At 39.3% G+C, this 22,707-nt stretch overlaps 2 protein-coding genes across 15 annotated transcripts in view; one reads left to right on the forward strand and one right to left on the reverse strand.

Annotated features, from left to right (window-relative positions):
* The first annotated feature begins 12,966 nt into the window (after window positions 1-12,966).
* INSM2 (INSM transcriptional repressor 2) lies at window positions 12,967-17,541 on the forward strand. The gene has a single exon (XM_019750413.2). The coding sequence runs from the start codon at window positions 14,508-14,510 to the stop codon at window positions 16,182-16,184; it is 1,677 nt and encodes a 558-aa protein (XP_019605972.2). The 5' UTR covers window positions 12,967-14,507; the 3' UTR covers window positions 16,185-17,541.
* A 728-nt stretch (window positions 17,542-18,269) lies between these two features.
* RALGAPA1 (Ral GTPase activating protein catalytic subunit alpha 1) overlaps window positions 18,270-22,707 on the reverse strand; it is a 212,429-nt gene continuing 207,991 nt past the window's right edge. For 5 of the 14 annotated variants that reach the window (XM_074328151.1, XM_019750420.2, XM_074328145.1 and 2 more), the window contains 3 exons: window positions 21,308-21,372; window positions 21,104-21,157; window positions 18,270-19,636 (listed from right to left, as the gene is read on the reverse strand). In XM_074328151.1, coding sequence (XP_074184252.1) covers window positions 19,586-19,636; window positions 21,104-21,157; window positions 21,308-21,372 — 170 coding nt within the window. In that variant the 3' untranslated portion in view covers window positions 18,270-19,585. Of the gene's footprint in view, window positions 19,637-21,103; window positions 21,199-21,307; window positions 21,373-21,597; window positions 21,601-22,707 lie in introns of all 14 variants that reach the window. The other 9 variants (XM_074328147.1, XM_019750424.2, XM_019750440.2 and 6 more) reach the window with 5 other exon arrangements.

The raw sequence follows: 22,707 nt of genomic DNA on the forward strand, positions 1-22,707 counted from the left end.
ATTTTTTTCAGCACCCCCGATATTATGTATGTATATGTATATATACATATATATACACACACACATATATATATTCACATATATGTGTGTGTGTGTATATATAATATATATATATGTGCATGCCACATCTTCTTTATCCATTTGTCTGTCAATTGACAGCTAGGTTGCTTCCATAGCTTGGCTATTGTAAATACTGCTGCACTGAACATAGGAGTGCATATACCTTTTCGAATTAGTATTTTTGTTTCCTTTGGATAAATACCCAGAAGTAGAATTTCTGGGTCATCTGGTAGTTCTATTTTTAATTTTCTGAGGAATGTCCATACTATTTTCCATAATGGCTGCACCAATTTACAATTCTACCAACAGTGCAAGGGTTTTCTTTTCTCTACATCCTCGCCAACACTTGTTTGTTGATTTATTGATGATGGCCATCTGACAGGTATGACGTGAAATATCTCATTATGGTTTGGGTTTGCATTTCCCTGATGATTGAGCATCTTTTCATATGTCTGTTGGCCATCTGTGTGTCTTCTTTGGAGAAATATCTATTCATGTCCTCTGCCCATTTTTAAATTAGATTGTTGTTTTGATATTGAGTTGTATGAGTTCCTTATATATTTTGGATACTGGAATCATGAGGCACAGACTATAAAGCAAGACTAAATTATCATGATTGTTTATTTTTTAAATTTAAATGAATTTATTAAATAATTAACATTTGCCACTGATAGATGCCAACATTAGCCTATATGTATTTTCTTCTTGTGAGAAAGTTTTCAAGTATGGCATGCTCCCAAGGGAGAAACAATAAAGAAAAAAACATTACATTTTACTATGTAAAAATTAAAAGTGATATGTCAGGAATTACTACAGGCAAATTTAAAAGGCAAATGATGACTTAGAGAAAATATGTGTAATATACGTATATGACAATTAATATTCTTAATGTATAAAGAATATCAGAAAAAACAAGAAGATATAGCCTACCGTGTTGCCCCAAAAATAAGACCTAGCCGGACCATCAGCTCTAATGCGTCTTTTGGAGCAAAAATTAATATAAGACCTGGCCTTATTTTAATATAAGATTGGGTATAATATAATATAATATAATATAATATAATATAATAAATACCGGATCTTATATTAATTTTTGCTCTAAAAGACGCAGTAGAGCTGATGGTCCGTCTAGGTCTTATGTTCGGGGAAACGTGGTAGTAAGAAATGGCAAAGAAGGGGTGGCCGGATGGTTTAGTTGGTTAGAGCGTGAGCTCTTAACAACAAGGTTGCCAGTTCAATTCCCACATGGGATGGTGGGCTGTGCCCCCTGCAACTAAGATTGAAAACAGCCTCTGGATTTGGAGCTAAGCTGTGCCCTCCACAACTAGATTGAAGGACAACGACTTGACGTGGAGATAATGGGCCATGGAAAAACACACTGTTCCCCAATATTCCCCAATTTTTAAAAAAGCTACTGTTTAAAAAAAAAAAGACAAAGAACATGAACAAGCAATTCACAAACAGCTAATAAACACATTTTAAAATGAGAAACACCAAAATCCAAATGAAAAGAAAAATGAGATACAACTTTTTGCTCATCATATTGACAAAGACATTTAAAAATACCTACTACCCAATGTTAGCAAAAGTTGGCACTTTTCGTAGGAGGTAGCATGGTAGATGTGAGGAAATGGGTGAAAGGAAGGTAAATATGAGTGGCTGCCTAAGGACATATCGGACTGCTGGACATCATGGAGGTCTTCGCTGATGGCGAACACTGAATTTCAGTGACTAGTCTGTGTGGTTATATGAATTTTTTTAGCCATGCCCAGCAGTCATATGTAGAAAGAAGAAATTGAAAAGTTATTATAAGTTAATAAAGGGTGGTTTTGCAAAGTAAGTTTGATAAAATGACAAGGGTACAAGAGATTTAAAGATAATGGCAAGATAATGATAGATCATAGGCTAACAGAAAATGAAGTGAATCAGTCATTCCTGTAACTCGTATTTATTGAATCCCTTGTGAGCTGGGTTGTGGGTAATTCATGTATTTAACCACACTGTGAATTTCAGTGACTAATCTGTGTGGTTATATGAATTTCTTAACCATTTTTAAGTATATAGTTCAACAGTACTAAATACATTCATAATGTTGTGCAACCATCACCACCATCCATCTCCATAGCTCTTTTAATCTTGTAATCTGAAACTCCATACCCATTAAACAATAACTCCCCACACCCCCACTTCCCAGCCAACTTTCTCTACTATTTTGACTACTCTAAAGTACCTCATCTAGGTAGAATCATACAGTATTTTTTGTGTTTATTATTGACTTATTTCACTTAGCATAATATCATCAGGAGTCATTTTTGTTATAGCACATGCCATATTTTCTTTCCCTTTTAAGGCTGAATAATATTCCACTGTATGTATATATCATATTTTGCTTATCCATTCATCCACTGATGGCCACTTGGGTTGCTTCCATATTTTAGCTATTGTGAAGAATACTGCTATGACCATAGCTATGCAAATATCTCTTTGAGACCCTTCTTTCATTTGGATGTATACCCAGAAGTAGAGTTTCTGGATCATGTGATACCTCTATTTTTAATTTCTTGAGTAACTGCCATACTGTTTTGCACAGCAGCTATACTACTTTACATTTCCATCAACAGTGCACAAGGGTCCCAATTTCTCCACATCCTTGCCAATATTTGTTATTTTTCTGTTTTTTTGCTAGTAGCCAGCCTAGTGGGTATCTTATTGTAGTTTTGATTCGCATTTCCCTAATGATTAGTGATAGTAAGCATTTTTTCATGTGCTTATTGCCCATTTATGTATCTTCTTTGGAGAAATGTCTGTTCAAGTCTTTTGCCCATTTTTGCATCAAGTTGTTTTTGTTATTGAGTTTTAGGAGTGCACTATATATTCTGGATATTAATCTCTTATCAGATATGATTTGCAAATATTTTCTCCCATTCTATGGGTTGTCTTTTTAATCTGTTCATAGTATCTTTAATGCACAAAATCCTTTAATTTTCATGAAGTCAGATTTGTCTATTTTTTTTCTTTGTCGCCTGTGCCTTTGGTATCATATCCAAGAAATCATTATCAGATCCAATATTGTGAATCTTTTGCCCTATGTTTTATTTTAAGGGTGTTATACTTTTAGGTCTACATTCAAGTCTCTGGTCCATTTTGAGTTAATTCTTGTATATGGTGTTAGATAGGGTCCAACTTCATTCTTCTGCATGTGGGTATCCAGTTTTCCCAGCACCATTTATTGAAAAAGATTGTCCTTTTCTCATTGAATGACCTTGACACCCTTGTCAGAAATCATTTTACCATCTGTGAAGAGTTTATTCCTGGGCTCTCTATTCTATTCCACTGTTCTATATGTCTGTCTTTATGCCAGCACCACACTGTTTTGATTACTGTAGAACTGTAGTGAGTTCTGAAACAAGAAAGTGTCAGTCCTCCAGTTTTCTTCTTTATCAAGATTATTTTGGCTATTCAGGGTCCCTTAAGATTTCATATGAATTATAGGATGATTTTTCCTATTTTTGTAAAAAATGTCAGTGATATTTTGATAGCAAGTGCATTGAATCTAAAGATTGTTTTAGGCAGTATTGACACCCTGACAATATTAAGTCTTCCACTCCATGCACATGGGATCTTTCCATTTATTTATGCAATCTTTCATTTCTTTCAGCACTGTTTTGCAGTTTTCATGGTACAAGTCTTTCATCTCCTTAGTTAATTCCTAAGTATTTTATTCTTTTTGTTGCTGTTGTACATGGAATTGCTTTTTAAATTTTCTATTTTTATTGTTCCTTGTTAGTGTATAAAAGTGCAACTGAGTTTTTGAGTGTTGACTTTGTATCTTTCTACTTTGCTAAATTTATTAGTTTTTACTTTTTTTGTGTGGAATCTTCAGAGTTTTCTCCATATAAGATGATATCATCTGCAAACAGAGATAATTTTATTTTTTCTTCTCCAATTTGGATGCCTTTTATTTCTCTTTCTTAAGTAATCGCCCTGGCTAGAACTTCCAGTACTATGTTGAAATGGTAAAAGTGGGCATCCTTGCCTTTTCTCTGATCTTAAAGGAAAAGCTTTCAATATTGCATTATTAAATATAATGTTAGCTGTGGGTTTTCCATCTGTGATATTTACTATGTTCAGGTAGTTTCCTTCTATTCCTAGTTTGGTGAGTGTTTTTATCGTGAAAGAGTGTTGAGTTTTGTCAAATGCTTTTTCTGTATCAATTGAGATAATCATGTGGTTCTTTTCCTTTGTTCTGTTAATGTGGTAATTACATTAACTTTCTTATACTGAACTATCCTTGCACTCCAGGAATAAATCCCACTTGGTCAATATGCAATAATTTTTCAATATGCTTCTTAATTTGGTTTGCTATTTTGGATCTGGTAATGATTTCTTTGTATTTGTTGATGATTTTTGCATCAATATTCACAAGGGATGTTAGTCTGTAGTTTCCTTTTCTTATGTCTTTTTTTGGCTTTGGTACGATGACTATGTTTTAAAGTCATGAAAGATCAGCTTCATGATAGCTATAGAGAACAGGAAATGACAAAAAGTAACACAGCAAGTTTGAATTTGAAAAAAGAACCAAAGAGAATTTTATTGTAGTTTTAAATGTTTCTGTTTTATTTCAAATAAAATTTATAAATAAAATTTTATAAATATATTTATATTTTGTGAATAATTTATAAATAAAAACTTAAAATTCAGCAAGAATTTAAGTGTAGATTAGACACCTTAAGACTTAATGAACTTGAAGATACTCCAAGAGAAATGATCCAAAATGCAGCATGGAGAAAAAAAAGGGGGGGGAATATATACAAGAAGGTAAAAGACAGAAAGTCTAACATAGGTTCAGCCAGAGTTCTAGAGGAGAGAGAGAGAATGAGGTGAGCAATTATTTGAAGATTTAACTGCTGAGGAATTTCCAAACTGACAAAAGACTTCAAGACACTGATTTTAAGAAGTCTTATTAACCTGAAAGCATAATAAATGAAAAGAAAACCATACCTATGCACATTGAAATAAAACTTCTTAAAACCAAAGACAAAGAACAAATATTACAAGCAGTCAGAGAAGATAATACTTTTAAATGAGCAACAATATACTGATAGCTGACTTTTCACTAGTAAAACTGGGAAACAGGGGGCCAGCCCAGTGGCTCAGGTGGTTGGAACTCCATGTTCCTAACTCCGAAGGCTGCCGGTTTGATTCCCACATGGGCCAGTGGGCTCTCAACCACAAGGCTGCCGGTTCGACTGCTCGACTCCCGCAAGAGATGGTGGGCTGTGTCCCCTGCAACTAACAATGGCAACTGGACCTGGAGTTGAACTGCGCCCTCTACAACTACGATTGAAAGGACAACTTGACTTGGAAAAAATCCTGGCAGTACACACTGTTCCCCAATAAAGTCCTGTTCCCCTTCCCCAATAAAATCTTAAAAAAAAAAAAAAAAAAAAAAAAAAAAAGTGGGAAACAGAAGACAGTGGAATGTTATATTCAATGTGCTGAAAGAAAATAATTACAACCTAGTATTCTATAGGTAGATGAAATAAAGACACGTCAGACACACTAGTGCTAAGATATTTTGAAAATCTACAGTGAAAGATATTTCAAAGCATGTGTTACAGGCAGGAGGAAAATGATCCCATATGGAAAGTGGGATACAAGAGAGAATTAAGAGCCAAGAAAGTGGAAACATATGGGTAAATCTAATAAATATTAACTGTATAAAACAATAATTGGTATGGATTTTTAAAAATACAAAATTAAAATGTACAATAATTATAGCATAGATGAGAAAAGATTAAATGCAGGTAAAGTGTTCTCACTTCCTTAATGTTATAAAAAACTTCAATAAATTAAAAATGTGATGTAATTTAAAAATTGATCAGTAAAAAAATACAAAGAAAGGGTATAATTTTAAACTGTGAAATGGGGAATTTGATAATAAAAATGGAAATCATTCTAAAAGATAAGAAAGAAAAAGCGATGTAATGGATCAGACCAATGGAAGCACTTTTGAAGAGGGCAGATTTAATTCCAAATAGAGTAGCAATTATATAAATGTAAGAGGATTAAATGCTCCAGTTAAAAGTTAAAGATTGACTAGTTTAAAAAAAATCCAACTACTGTTAACAAGAGACATGTTTAAAACACAATAATAAAGGTTGTAGTTAAAAAGAAAATACATTCCTTGCAAACACCAACCAAAAGACAGCTAATGTGTGTAGAGATAAAACAGACTTTAAGTCAGAAAGCATTTCTACAGATAAAGAGGGATGCTATACTGATGAGACGTTCAGTTAACTAAACAGATACCGCTTTTAATTCATATGGACCTATGACAAAGTCTAAAAATATATAGAGTGAAAATTGAGACTACAAAGATAAATAATGTAATTTACCATATATATATATATATATATATGTGTGTGTGTGTGTGTATATATATATATATATATATATATATATATATATATATATATATATATATATATATATGGGAGAGGACATATAACTATATAATAATTGGTATGTACAATGGCAAAATACACATTCTTTTCAAACGTATGAATGGAATTTAATAGATAAAGATTGATAAGGCCTTTTTTTCTCCTAGCCAGGTGGACCATCCTCATAATTGTTCCAGAATGTTTATTTGGAACACACATACACATTATTCTGTATAGTAAAAAGCTATTTAGATAGTCTCTACCCTTAGGAGTTTCCGGGGAACACCAAGTACATATATATCAATACTGGGCACTGGTATGAGCCAGTTCTGGAGAGGATATTAATTCATCTCGTTCAGTTTAATTCTCATTCTATGATGTAGGTATTGTTATGCCTAATTTAGAGATAAATAACTGAGACTCAGCGAGATCAAGCAAATTTCTAAGATCACCTCTTCAGTAAATGACAGTGCTAGAATTTGAATCTACTGTTTTTTTAATGAGCAATGAACCAGGTCCAGAAAATACTTGATTCTTTGAGACTGGAAGTAAGGAACTAAGTATTCTTATACAAGAAATTCTATAAAATGTGGAAGATGGTGTCTTTATGCACCACTGCAAACGTTTAATTGTCTGTAGTCCAGGAGAGTTATATACTGAGCTGAAGAAGTAGCTAAATAGTTTGAAGAGGGAGAGCTAGCTTCGATGACAGAGATGGCACTAGTGATTGGAAATGTGAGGCTGGCTGAGGGTAAAGAACTATCATGTACCCAGCATAAGAGAAAATAAAATGCCTCTCCATTATGGCATCTTATGCCATTAAAAATCCTCTTCTCTAGCTCAAGTTCACTCTTTTCCAATTGCTTATGGTTTCTGAAGTGAATCCCGATTTCAACAGGCAGTTTTTCCTGACCAAGTGAAAGTCAAGTTGTAAGTTCTCTCTACTTTCAAGTTTTCAGAATGTGTAAGTTATCTATTTCATTGCTAACGCAGGGAGAAAAACACTCATAGAGATAGTATAAGATAGTTCATCAATAAATTATTTAATCCCATTCAAGATTGAACACTTCGGGCCACATCATCTTCTAACAACTATTTTAATGTTCTCCTGGCTGAACTCCCTACCTGAAGTCTCATCCCAGTCTCATAACCTTCTTCTCTACATCTTTACCGCAGCCCCAGAGCTTGACTCCAATACAGCATTTAGAGTTATCTTTCCAAAGCAAAGATTTGATTATATCATTTAAATCCTTTAGAAAAATCAGTGGCTTTCACTGAACAATACCCATGCTCAATTTTAGTGTGATTATGTAATGTGCTTTGCAATCTGTCCCCAACTTATCTTTCTGGCCCCAGCTCCTCCACTTCCCACCATATGCTCTTACCACAAGAAACAACAGACGGATGCCCCATTGATGGGGGAGTAGTATGCTGTTGTGCCTATGTGATAAGGAACAGAGGCCAGGGAGGTTAAATAGCCTAAGTGATACAGCTAGTAGGTGGCAGAGCTAGGATTCAAACTCGGGCCTGACTCCAAGTCATGGGCTTAATCCAGTTAAAACTACATTGTCTTCTGTTTTTATATGTTTTGTGAATCTTGTTTTAACCATATGAAACATAATTAATTTTGAGCATATTAAATATTATGTGTAATCAATGCTGTCTTGCATCATAATTGGATATAAAATATAAACCAGTCACATAAATTATTGTCATTTCTGCAAAATTTATAGTTGTCATTAATGTCAGTAGTTTTCTTCCACCTCGGATACTTAAATAATAATAATATGTTTCATTCATTTAGGGCTCACGATGTGCCATGCATTGTGCTAAGCATTTACATACATAATATTTAATGATCAAAGTACTCTTTGAGATAATTATTACTATTCCCATTTTGTAACAAGGAAACTCTGGCTACAGAAAGCTAAGCTAGTTCCATAAAAGTGAACAGCTAGTAGTAGTAGAGCTGAAATTGAACTCAAGACTGTCTCATTTTACAGCCTATGACCTCGACCACTACACTATGTCATCTCCCTTTAAAGCTCTTAGACTGAACTTCTCAATAGCCTGGCTTCTACCCTCCATGCCCTGTGCCAGGAATTCCTTGTTTTCCATAATGTAGTCTTATCCTGCCAGTCTTGTCTTTCCATCCAAGTAGCTAACAAACTTCTTTCTGCTCCCATTCTCCTAGTTTTCTGGGTACTGAACAGCTTAAGATAGTAGACACTCTGATTATGAGCTGGGGTTTATTTTCCCTGTAGGAAATGACTCCAGAGGCAGGAAATGGGAGTGATCTAAGCCATGGTTTAAGTGGTTGAGGTGTGGAAGAAAAGACCTCCCAAGGGTATACAAGGCAAGGAAGACCTTTCTAGTCCTCTCATTTTCCTCCACTGAGATTCCCAAATGCCTAGAATCTGAAGCTCCTTATGACTTTGTTTTATCCCTGCTCTGTGCTCGGGCAGAGTGGGCTCTAGGGCTACAGGCTGCAGCAATTTAAAAAGTGATGCTTTTTTGAATCCAGTGGCTCACTGTTGTAGTATCAACTCATTTATGTGTATGCCAGGCGTTGTTCTACATACGGGATATAGCGCAGTGAACAAAACAAAGCATCTGTCTTTGTGCACCTTATAGCTTGCTGGGGGACAACAGACAAGAAATAAATATATAGTGACAGATAAGTGCTGTGAAGAGAGGAAACGCTGAGTAATGGGATAGGAAATGCTGAAGGGTAATGGTGGGTGTAGGGCTGCTCTTTTAGTTAGGGTGGTCAGGGCAGAGCTTTCTGAGGTGGTATTCTTTGAGTAAAGACCCGAATGAAATGAAGGAACAAGTCGTGAACATATCTGAAGAAAGAACATTCTGACAGAATAAACGGCCTTGAGGTGGAAATGTGCTTGTCATGTTTGAGGAAAATAAGGAGACTGATGTGGGTGGAACAGACTGACTGAGGATGAGAGTGGTGGGAGATATGGTTTAAGAATAGCCAGGGACCGATCAGAGCTTTGGATTGTATTCCGAATATGGTGGGAAGCCATTTGAAGATTTTGAGCACAAAGAATGAAGTGATCATATTTAAATGCTAATAGTACCCATCTTGCTGCTGAATAAAGAATACACTATAGTGGGGCCAGGGCGGAAGCAGAGACACGGAACAACGCGGTGGTAGAGAATCTGAGAAGTCTTCAGATTCAGGAAATGCTTTGAAGATAGAGCTGATAAGAACTGCTAAAGGACTAAATGTGGGGTGTTCGGCTTTTGTTTTTGGGTTTTGGTTTAGGCAGTTGATTGAGTGGAGGTGCCATTTACCAAGATGAGGATTAGGTTTAGGAGAGGAAATCAAGAGTTGTTTTAGATTTGTGAGAGACGTTTCACGTCCAAGTGCTTAGGGGGCGAATAGGCCTGTAGTAGCTGCCACAGGTGTTAATCTCTTACAGGGGCACATCTATGTGGAGGTGAGGGAGCTGAAAACTAGAAGAAATAAAGTTCCTCCTGAGTTATCCTTCAGATATTCAAGTGATAAAAAGTAGGTCAGTGATCTGAGCTTGTCTTATACTAAGGGAAGAAGTCTGTCTTCAAAACATGTCCTGATTGCTGTTGTCTCAAAATTTCTGAATTTAAATCAAAGTAATTTATTCCACAATTAGAGATAGGAAGCTTAAAATGCAAATAACTTGGGAGATGATTCACTGTTTATGAATTTTTATCAAAGTATAACAGAGCAGATGAAGGTCCTGAGTGTTTGAAAGGGGGAAAAGGATGTCATTGGCAAAAGAAAGGCTGTAGATAAAGAAAGCGAAGATTTCACAGTCTTGTCAGGGACTGTCCTGTTTATCATCATTTTTAAGTGGGAAAATGGAGAAAGATGGGTTCATAGCTTAAGGATTATCTAGGTCTAAACCTAAGTGGAGAGTATCCATCAAAATGCTTTCTCTCACCTGTTTTAGCCCTCTTTCCACCTTTTAACCCTTAGTCTCTTCCCAAAAATGTTCTTCACCTGGAAGGCCTGTGGCATGACAGAAGCTTGTCACCTCTTTTCTAGGGCCAGAGTTCAAACAGGTGACTCTGGAGAATGCTAATTCTCGGTGGAATTCCCATTTGATGCTGTACTGCCATTTCTCCAACAGTGTCCTGGGAGAGGGGTACCATATCTAACACCAGAAAGGCTTTAAGGCAGTTTTTGTATTGTTTTTTTTTTCCTGATTATCAGAGTGCATAAATCTTTGCCCTTCTTTTAGATGATTTACTTTAAGAGGAATCGATGAATTAAAGGGTATGCATATTTTTAAAAGCTCCTGATACACATTACTACACTGATTTCCAGAAAGGTTGCTATCAAATTACATTTGGGGGGAAGGGAGAGAAAGACCTATTGGAACTACAGGATCTGTTAGAAAAATATTTGACAGCAATTCTTTTTTTTAAAAAATAATAATGCTTTTTATTTAGAACATGTAGAAGAGAACCTGCTCTGTGTTGTTATATACTAATCTTTATTTGCTCTGTTTCATAGTGGTCCCATAGTACTCACTCAATAGTCGATAAGTATTAGGGTATGGAGAATAGCAGATGCGCTTGTACAGTGAGACTGAGGAAACTCTTAATGGAGGTTGAATGCTCAGTGGAATGGAGTGATGAGGAGAGGAGAGGTTAGAGAAGGCATTCCTGGGAAGGGGATGGAGTGGGACCGAAGTAAGCGATGCCCCCTGAGGAGGGGGAGTTACAGATGATAGTGCAGCAGCTCCCAGACCGTCTGCCCTTCCTTACACAGAAATGAGGCAGAGCTGGTAGAAGAGCAGCACAGAAGCAAACCTTTTGCAACAGGGGTGATGTCAATATCCTTTGGGTCAGAGATTTCAGGGTAAATTTATATAAAGTGGTGGTCAGGAATAAAAACAGCTTTAGGTGGGCCGGGCCCTCTCCCACACAAATTCATTTTCCTGAAAATAACAGAGGGTAGTTACTCCTTGAACACTGTGTTTCTGAACTATCACAGAAAGAATATGCAGCAATTATTTGATGAGTGATTGAATAGATGTGCAGATGGGAGACAAGATGGCTAGAAGGATGGCTGGATAGATGGCTGGACACATTTGCTATCCATCTAATAACTAGCAACATTCATTCAAAAAATACTTATTGCGTATCAGTTTTATGCCAATTACTTCATTAAGTATTCCCATATTATAACTGCTCTTTTGACTTTTTAAGTTTCCATTATTATTTTTTTCTAATCCACATTCTCAGTTGGTTAAAAGGAGGAAGGACTGAGAGGAACAGGCTCATATATCTGCATTTCCCTTTCTCTCTCTGGCAGAAAGTTTAGCTAAAGATATTTTCCCTCATGCAATTTCAAAACCAAATGTTACTCCCTCACCTTAAAACTTTAAATGGCTCTCTGTGTCTGTCTATGTAATAATATCCAAATTACATGACCTGGTCCTTTATACTCTTTTTCACATTCTGACATGCAATGATTTTTGCCTTCCACTCTTCTATGTGGGTGTGAAATGTTTTTTTTACTGTAGTAAAAAAATATTTTAAAAATGTCAATTTTTACAATTTAAGTCTGCAGTTCAGTGGCATCAATTGCATTCACAATGTTGTCCATCCATCACCACTATCGATGAACAAAATTTTTTCATCACTCCAAAAAGAAATTCCGTAACTATAAGATTCTATTGCCCCAAGTCCTGATATCCAATATTCTACTTGGTATCTCTATGAATTTATGTATTCTAGATCGTTCATATATAATTGAAATCTTACAATATTTGTCCTTTTGTGTCTGGCTCCTTTCCCTTAGCATACTGTTTTCAAGATTCATCCATGTTGTATGTATCAGCATTGCATTCTTTTTTTTATGGCTGAATGATATTCTGTCATTTGTATATACCACATTTTGTTACTACTTTTATCTATTGAAGGAAAATAATGGTTGCTTCCATCTTTGGGCTATTGTGAATAATGTTACAATGGACATTGGGATATGTGTGTTCAGAGCCTGTTTTCAAGTCTTTTGTGTATATATGTAGGAGTGCAAGTGCTGGTTTAAGTAGTGATTAGGAATATTAACTTTGGTTATAAAGTGTCAGATTTATTTACTTAATTCTGTATGATTTCATGCTGTTTAATGGAAAACACCATAATGATAGTGTTTTTCAAACTGTGGGTCCTAATCTATTAGTAAGTAACAAAATCAATTTGTTTGCTATGGTCAGCATTTAAAAAGAAAAATATAATAGAATTGAATAGAAAAACAAGAATGCATTGCACCTAGTTAAGGGTATTATTTTGTGAATCTTTCGTTTCAGTTATGTGTGTGTACTGTAAAATATATTTCCTATTGTGGGATGCGATCAGAAAACAAAACAAAACAGTTTGAAGCCACTGATGTAGTGGAAAGAGTAAGCTTTGGAATTAGCCAGAACTTGATTTGAATCTGGGCTCTGGGCGACTTTTGCCAGTTATCAACTTCTCTAAGGCTCAAACCCCTCATCAAAAAAGGAGATTAATAATATCTCCTGTTTTGTGTGTGCACGTATGAAAAGATCAGAGATCACTTAAGTAGAATGCCTCAAATATGGTCAATGATTAACAAATCCATTATTACTTCCAAGTCTGCTTTAAGATAATGCTCTCCCTGTAAAAACATTGCATTCACTAAAAGGAAGACAATATATGTTACTGATGACTAGATCTGCGGCGTAGTCTACTTTAAAAACACATCGCTCAGCCTGTTTCTCCAATTCGGTGTTGTAAGGAGACTTGAACACATAATTCTTATTCTCACACTGTGCTTGGTACTTTATTATACACCAGTCATATATTTTCTAATTATTTCATACTTCAGCTAGTATTACAAACTTTCAAATCTCTTCTAGTGCTTAAAAGAGTGTTGGGCGCATTACAGAGTGCTGGTGTAGCACACCGTTTGCAAAGTCTCACTTATATAAGGGGAAGCAGACGTAATCTTGATTCCGCCAATATTTCTCACTCTATCCACTCCATGCTAAACAGGTCAGGTAAGCACTAAGTCATGTCGCTGGGTCCTACAAGTGGAAGGTGTGAATAGAGAAACCACTTTATCTGAGGACAGTCGAAAATTAGATTCTACGTTCCCCTCCCCTCTCCTGTTCCCATCCGGGAGGGGACATTTATAAGCCCTGAGGACCAGGGCCCAGAAACCTGCCTGGGTCCTGAGCTCCCGAGGCTTGCCAGCACGCACGATCTCCCGCACTGAGAGCCCTTCTTCCCAGATGAATCCTCATAGTATCACAGACTCTCACAGTCTCGATCGATACTGGATGGCAGACGTGCTCCCACCCTCAAGTATAGTCACTGGGCGGTGGATTTAGCAGCCCTGCTGCTCTGTCACAGCGTCTCATCATCTCAATACGGGCAGAGGACATTAACCCTTTCTCTGGCCGACACCCACCGGGTCGCCTCCCAGGCACCCGCGCCCCTTCCTCTTGGCTCTGCTCCCGCAGGGCGAGGGCTTTTCCGTCAGGCTTCCACGCATGGGGCACCAAGGTCACAGCCCGCAAAGAGGGCACCCTTAGGTCGCCTCTCAGCCTGGCTCTCGTAGGGTTCCTGGAAGCTGCTGAGGTGGGGAGTGCTGAGCTTCCGCACTCTCCGGCCCTTACCTTTTTTGCGTCTTCGTAGGGTGTACAGCAGGGGGAGGCACGGCATGCAGCCCTTAAGCCAGCTGCTGGGGCTGTGTTGGCTGCTGCCGGGGGATATGGGAGTGAGCCGCCGTCCGCCCTGTGGACCCTCGTGAGCCCAGCAAGGTGAAAACCCCGCCCCCGGAGCCCGCTCCCACTCCTGATTGGCTCTTCCAGCCAAAAGGCCACCCAGCGGTCCCCTGGCCTGCGTCTCAGCTATAAAGCCGGCGGACGCATGACCGCGGTTGCGAAGCTCGGGTAGCTGCAGTGCCTGCCAGCTCTCAGCCCCCCATCACGACCCCATTACTCCTTGCCCCCTAGCGCTCCCGACTTCACCATGCCAAGAGGCTTCCTGGTGAAGCGAACTAAACGGACAGGCGGCTCCTACCGAGTGCGTCTAGTCGAGCGGGTCTTCCCCTTGCTGGATCACCAGGGGGTGCCGCCCTTCCCCAAGGAGACTTCCAGTGCCCCTCAGCCCGGTGCGGAGCATGCAGCACTCCCTACCCCAGAAGAGCCCGGAAAGGGGCTGGAGGAGGAGGCAGCCCGCGAACTGTTGGGGTCGCCTTGTCAGGCGCCTGGGGTGAGCCCCGGGGCGGACGGGCGGGAAGGCGCAGAGTGGAAGGTGGATGGCAGAGAGGGTCCCGGGCCCAGCCCCAGCCCGGCGAAGCCAGTGGGTGCGGAGCTGCGCCGGGCGTTCCTGGAGCGCTGCCTCAGTTCTCCCGTCTCCGCTGAGTCCTTCCCCGGGGGCGCTGCCGCCGTGGCCGCTTTTTCCTGCTCAGTGGCACCAGCAGCCGCACCGACCTCGGGGGAGCAGTTCATGCTGCCACTCCGGGCACCGTTCCCAGAGCCCGCGCTCCATCCGGACCCCGCGCCCCTTTCTGCCACCCTGCATGGCCTGAAGCGGCCTGTTGCCGGCGAACGCCGCGCCAAAGCACCTCCGGGCTGCGTGTCTGGACCGGTGGCTGTGGGAGTCAAGAAGCCAAAGGCCATGAGGAAGTTGAGCTTCGCCGATGAAGTGACCACGTCCCCTGTCCTGGGCCTGAAGATCAAGGAGGAGGAGCCCGGAGCCCCTTCCCGAGGTCTGGGGGGCAGCCGCACGCCCCTGGGGGAGTTCATTTGCCAGCTGTGCAAGGAGCAGTATGCGGACCCCTTCGCGCTGGCTCAGCATCGCTGCTCCCGCATCGTACGCGTTGAGTACCGCTGCCCCGAGTGCGACAAGGTCTTCAGCTGCCCAGCGAACCTCGCCTCCCATCGCCGCTGGCACAAGCCGCGTCCCGCAGCTGCAAATATCGCCACAGTCTCCTCAACTGACGGGAAACCGCCTTCGTCCTCCCCGGATTCCGGGGCGGTTGCATCTTTCCTGGCAGAGGGGAAGGAGAATAGTCGGGCAGAGCGAACTGAGGATCAGCACCCGCAGGCCAGGGACAGCTCCGCGGCGGAGCAGCACCCAGACAGCGCCCCATCCCAGGGCCTCCAGGTGTTGTCCCACCTCGAGGCACCCCTGCCTCGGGTCCCCTACCCGGAGGGGGTTTTGGGGCACCGGGTGCCTGGGCTGGGCAGTGCCAGTGGTGTCGGGGGACCTGAGATCTTTGTGTGCCCTTATTGCCACAAAAAGTTCCGTCGCCAAGCCTATCTGCGCAAGCACTTGGGCACTCACGAAGCGGGCTCGGCCCGCGCGCTTGCCCCGGGCTTTGGCTCCGAACGCGGCGCCCCACTGGCCTTCGCTTGCCCGCTGTGCGGGGCGCACTTCCCGTCCGCCGATATCAGGGACAAGCACCGGCTGTGGCATGCTGTCCGCGAGGAGCTGCTCCTGCCGGCTTTAGCCGGGGCGACCCCCGAAGTGCCGAGCCCAGGCGGGGCATCGGACGGGAGTGCTCAGCAAATTTTCTCGTGCAAGCACTGCCCGTCCACTTTTTTTAGCTCCCCGGGGCTGACCCGGCACATCAATAAGTGCCACCCCTCAGAAAGTCGGCAGGTACTGCTGCTGCAGATGCCATTGCGGCCGGGCTGTTGAGGGCCGGGAGACCCGCAAGATTGAGGGGTTGGCCTTGGAGGAAACAGATCTTGGAAATTTGTGGGTCTTTTCTTCAACTTGCAAGTTTACCCTATTTCCTTCTATATTTTCTCTTCTAAAAGTCCCAGTAGTCAATGTTCCGCCAGAGGAGCGGACAGCGAAATGTAAAACCCCTCTCTAGAACAGGTATGTATATGGTATAAACATTCGTGGTCCAAGGACCGTCAGCTTTAAATCCTTCTCACTTTCCCCAAGAAAATAGTATCCCCACCGTCCCCGAACTCTGCAGACCCCAGTGAATCCTATATGACTTGTAATTCCTATGGAAAGTCGCAGTGAATGCGTGCGTCTCAATGTCTACAAAGGATTCCAGCTACCCAAAGTGGTAGTCAGTTTTTTTTCATGCCATCGCAGGCACCTATGTAGTTTCTGTCTCAATGGGGTCAGATATCTTGCATTGTATATTCTGTGAATTAAGTTATGTGATTGGTGCCAAACTTGGGGAGGTGGGTGGGTGGGGCAGTTAAGACCTATGTCTGTAGGCAGGGAATGTAAGAGGATGTTTGCGCTTTGGGGAGATGTGGGGATCTCCCTGTAAACTTTCCTTTTCTCAGTAAGTCCATTAAGTTAGTGTATGGAGGTAGGGGGGTGCTACATTACAGGAAGGAGTTGAGACCCCCTCCCCCAAAGATTCTCACCTTTAGCTATTTTGTGTGTAGTAGTCAGGAAGAGGTACTTTTCCAAAAATAGCTTTTTGGAAATATAGAACTCACTCCTGCAATTTGACTGTTTTAGTAGGGTTTCATCCAAATTGTTTAATGCTTCTGTTGTAAATCCCATATTGTGTGTTATATATGAAACTATGTTCAGTTTAAGGAAGAGGTTAATACCTGTAATCCACTATGGAATTGAATGGCAATTCATTCACTATTCAGATTTTTCAGCAACCTGTTTCAGTATTTCTTTTTGTAAACTATATTCAGTGTACATTCTGTACCCATGTCCTTAATAGCCAGAGTTTAGGACATTGGCTGAGTATTGCTTGACAGATAGCCCGTATTTGTAAGATGCTTACCACCAAATAAATGTACATAGATGGTGCTTTGTTGTGTTTGTCTTAAGAATCCCATTGAACACAGCCTAATTTTCAAAACCACATTTCTTATCTCCCCAAAGCCAATATCCTACTTTAGAATCTTAGTGACCCATTTAGTCAGAATACAGACAGGAGAAATTATATTTTGAAAATGAATGTAATGGTGTGCAAATGCAATGGGAAAATTTCCTTTGAAGTATGGCTGCACAGACTGAGCTCCAAAAGGCAAAAATAATGCACTATTCTTTAAAGACACTGTGCCATCCAAAAATGTCAACAGAAAATATATTTAAAATACTTTTTTTTTGAAAAGCTAGTGAATAGTGTTATCCAAAGATGAAAAAGTCATGCTGTGTTCATATCTCAAGTTAGTGTTTTCACTTTGTTTTGTTACATATCACCCATTCATTAGCTGTTCATTAAAAAAATGAAAGCACTATAGAAATGCGTAAGCAGTTACTTTTTTTTCTCTTTGTAATTCTTCACCTTGGTTGTGGGAAACTGTCTATCTTGTTTAATCTTGTTCCCAGGGCCATTTATCTTCTACATAAGCTTTCATAGGAATTTTAGTTTATTTTCTACATAGTTTCATCGGAAGTTGTTTTTAAGAAAATAAAAACTTAAGTGCAAAGGTTTTAGAAACTGCCTGTAAAAAGTTTTGTTCCTGAATATATATCCTAAAACAAAGTAAAATTTAAGAAATCAAAGAAGCATGAGGCTGAGATAAATTGATGCTTTAGCCAAGTGCATTGGGTGAAGTTTCTGGCTGGCCCTTATGAAGGTGTAAAATTTCCTGCATTTTTAATGAATTTGGTAGGATCTCTGAGAAATAATTTGGGGATGTATCCTGAGAATTCAAATTCATTTTTCATGATTAATTAAGATAATCTAGGTTTATGCTTTATAGCTCTCCATTAATCATACAACCCTGCTTATTAAGTCTGAAAATACATAAAAGACAAATATAAAAGACAAAACACTCATGGACATAAGTGATAATATTTTTATTGTATTATTAAATACCATATATATTTTTTCACTATTACAAATTTGTAGATACTACATGAATGATGATACATAATTTATATTTTATACTTTGCCAATATGATGTATTTACACATGCAGTTAGTACCGATGTCATGCTACATTTCCTTAGGAGATTCCTGTTCAAAACAAAATATGAGCAAAATGTGAGCAGCTTATCTACTATAGGAAAATAATTCTGGAGGGTGGAATGTACACCAACCTGCACCTGCAAATTCAGTATTAACGGTGTTAGATTTAATTTAGACTCTTGGGGTCGTGTTCCCTTTTCCTTTAAAATACACTTAATTTAAGCAACACATTTGAATCAGAAAAGTTTTTTTCTTCCTCCCTCCCAAGTCCACCCTTTTGGTACTTATTAAAGAACAGATACACCAGGATCTAGCAATCAATAATAACGGGTCACAATCTAAAAAAAAAAAAAAAAAAAAAAAAGGCATGTAACAGTGATACCATTTAAAAAGCAAAATATTAGGAAAATATTTGGAGGCTAAACATAAATCAAAGTGCAGCACAGTGATTTTTCTGGTTATTAGATAAGTCATGGCATCATCTGCACAGACAAGAAATGAGGCGTTGCTTTGGGAAGAAGTTAATGTTAAAATTATTTCAGTTAGAATTTGAGATGCTAAAAGGCCATTTATTTTAAGTTTTATTTTCATAACATAAATAATCCATACACATCCTGTGTATTTTAACAGATTTGCAACTTCTGCTGTAACTTTACAAATGCTTAAATTGAAAATTTACATTTGTAAAAAAAATTATATATTTACTGAGCCCATAAAGTTGCAGTGGGGTACGATAAATAAAATAATGAGACTATCTGTCCAATTATATTTTGGCTCAAGATTGATCATGAAATTAAAACTACTTAGACATAATTATCTAGAAAGGTAAAGGGTGTAGGAATAAAACTCCATTCCCCCCACTGCCCCAAATATGGGCAGTTTGGAGTGTGGGTGGGGGGGAGGGGAGGAAGCGCAACTGAATAAACAACCCAAATCAAAAATACTAAGGTACAAATTATTTAAATCCAGTGTTTTTAAAAATCAATGTTCAGGAAGGACCGTGCATGTGATGGCAAACGCGAGGGCCTGAGAGGGTTAACACCACGGGCATGCAAGGTGGCCGCGCTGATCACTGCCTGGCTGCTCCTCTCCTTAGGATTTATTGGCTGAGCCAGAGGACCGCCGCAGCTTCATGGACATCCGGCTTTTGCTAGTTCGGGGAGACATTGGAGAGGCCAGGTCAGCCCCATCTACCTGCGTTGCTGTGGGAATTTCACTGGGTAGAATCTCTGGGTAGCAGCCTGTGGGAAAAAGCAAGAGCATTAGCACAGGTCATCCCGCCTCTCCTCCCATAAGAAACAATCTTTTGGTACTTATGGATCCCAACTCTTAATGAGGTCTTTTGAGAGGAAAGAGCAAGCCCAAAACTTGCTAGTTATAACTGTCTACTAATATTTTATTGAAAACCCAGTGACCTGGTGGCCATGTCATCGTATTAGCAAGAAAGAGCCAATCATTATTTCCAGAGCCAGAATCAACCAGAGAGCTCCCCAGAAAAAGCAATGGGAAGCAAAATCTTTGGGTCAGAAAGGACAAGGATCCAAAGCATCATTCACATGCAGGGAAGGGCTTAAGAAGCAGGTTGGAAGGACTGACTGATCCCTATCTCTAAGGTACAGGGTATAACCAAGAAAAGGGCCTTCACTGCTCAAACTTGAAAATAAAAGGACGAATTGATTCCAAAAAGGAATTCAGCACTATGAGACCATTATACATGCTAGGTATTTAAATACGCTTTTACGAAGGAGCAAGATAAATTCCTGGGGAAGGGAAGAGGACAAGAATTTTCATGTGAAAGTCAGTCAAAAAAGACAAACTGACCCCTCAAAATGTCTCAATTTAGAAGAGATAGGCAATGCTTTCGTTTTCCTGAACTTAAACTTTGGCAGTTACATTGTCCAGTCTTAGCAAGTATATAACCAGTAGAATTAGAAGAAGCAAAACAAGTTCTAATTAGAAAATTCTGTGTCATTTATAAAGTAGTTCTTCACCTCTGTACTTTACTTCCACGAATTATAATTCTCTAATATACAGTAACTCTACAGAACTTTACAAACTGTAGGCTCTCAAGTATTTTCTGAATGAATAAATAAGAAATTACATTAAAAAGCCCTTCAAAAAAGGGGAAAGTCTGCAGATGTAACAGAATAACAAAAATTTTTAAAATTCTGTATATTTTAAGGCACTTTAATCCAGATTTTCTAGGTCTGATGTACATGAAAATTTTCTTTATATGTGTGACAGACAGACAGACATCACATAGGTAGCAGGCTTAAATTTACACATTTCCTTACTCTGTAGGGAAACTTTAGGAATGTTCGTTAGCCAATGTAGCACCTCACTGGCACTTCAAGCTTGGAAATAATTATACTAGCACGTCCACATAATAAAACATTTGTGCCCAACTGAAGTTATGAATATTTATATAAGGAAACACAAGACCGTTCAATAAGGGATACAGAGTCTATTGAGATGTATCCATTTCATTATTAAGAATGTATCTTGGTAGAACATTTCAAAATGTTTTTAAGGCCAAATGTTCTAATTATACTTAAGAACAAACATATGTTGTCAAGGAAAAAATATTTTATTACTCATAATCCAGGTCAGTTGCCCTCTTTTTCAAAGTAACTTCTCCAACATTCTTTTCTAATTGAAATGAAATTGACCTTCAAAATACAAGGAGAAGGAAATATATTTTTGTTCACCTTTACTCTTCCTGAAGATCTGAATTGGCTGACACTGGACCCATACTGGAAAACCTAGAGGAGAGTATGAATCCACGGCCCTTTTTAGGAAAGCACTGCAGATGGATGGCAGAAGGAAAGTGAAGAGCAGTAGCTCATGCGTTTTTTTCTGGTAATGCACATTATTCCCGGCCAATCGTGAGAGGCCTTCCCATGGTTGTTTACCTTGAGATGGCCAATGTTTTCTAGCGGAGGTTTTGGGAGGAAGAGAACTATCACTGCATTTCTTTCTTTGTTGTAAATGAAGAAATGGAGTAGCGGGCAGAAGTGAGAAAACAAAAGAGAAGATACATAACAGATATGAGAGACACAGTGCAGAATTTTACAGGTGTTAACCGAGGAGCACAGAAGAAAGTAATCAGGTTTTTAACATGAAATACAATTGGTCATGCAATGTGTTAGGTGGAGATGTTTCACAATGGACAATGCTTTGTAAATTCAAATGTTATACTTACCAACTAACAAGTTCAAATAGGAAAAAAGAAAAGGAAAAAAAGTCTATGAGAGATCCTATAAACATCTACCTTTCAAAGTGTTCACTGTACTGCTGTCACGTTATCCTACTCACTCAGTCAGAAACTCTCTAGAGCTGACAGTCAGAGCCACATTAAACTTAAATAAAACAAAAATTTGGCTTTTTGGTGCACTAGCCACATTTCAAGTGTCAGCAAGCAACTTACTGGATAGTACAGGTACAGAACATTTCCACCATTACATAAAGTTTTACTGGAGGGCACTGCCTTTGAGTATGCCAAATTCCAAGACTATTTTCCTAAAAAGCAGGAATTCCTCCATGTCTCCCTTACTGCCTTCGGGGTGAAAGCCCCACCCCCACCCCTTTCATCAACTCAGAGTCACATCCGCCTTCTCAGTGTGTGTGGTATACAGCTATGTGTAACTCCTCACGACATTTATTGTGTAATATATAAGGATACCCAAACTTTCAATTTTAGATGTAAAGAATACAGTTATACAGTTCATTTCACATCCTATTCTGCCCAAGTACTGATTTATATCACCTGAGTTGTAAAGAATATTGATTTCTACCATTAATATAACTTCAAGTATAAAGTTTAAAAAGTATCTATGGAGTCCTATGTTTAGGCATATTGTATCTGTTACTAACATTCATACAGTACTCACACAGACTGTCTTTGTCTTGGTGGGATAATAAATTGATTCATATATTGTGCATTTATTACAATGAACTATTATTAAAAATAACATGATGAATATGAGTTTGGGGATCTATACAGATTATAAAAGGGAACTCACTGGATTATTATTTATTGTGCCTTTGTACTGTTTACTGACAGGTATGACCAGTATAAAACTGCTAAAGTTATTGGGTAAATATAGCCTTTAAGAATATTATGACTTTAAAAGCAATTCCAATTAATACTGAACTCGGAGGCAATGTGATGTGTTAGGAAGAGCATGGGCATGGGTTAGACAGACTTATGTTAAATGCCTAGTCTGTCACCAAGTTACTAGCTATTGGATCTGGGGTAAACTGAATGAGACAGTTTTCTTATTTGTGAAATGGACACAATACTAGTTATTCT

The sequence above is a fragment of the Rhinolophus sinicus genome, linkage group LG03 (assembly GCF_036562045.2).
Source record: "Rhinolophus sinicus isolate RSC01 linkage group LG03, ASM3656204v1, whole genome shotgun sequence".
In the NCBI taxonomy this organism is placed as follows: domain Eukaryota; kingdom Metazoa; phylum Chordata; class Mammalia; order Chiroptera; family Rhinolophidae; genus Rhinolophus; species Rhinolophus sinicus.

What these genes read in the sequence shown, in the direction of transcription:
- INSM2 (XM_019750413.2), top strand. Translation starts at nt 14,508, where the DNA reads ATGCCAAGAGGCTTCCTGGTGAAGCGAACTAAACGGACAGGCGGCTCC.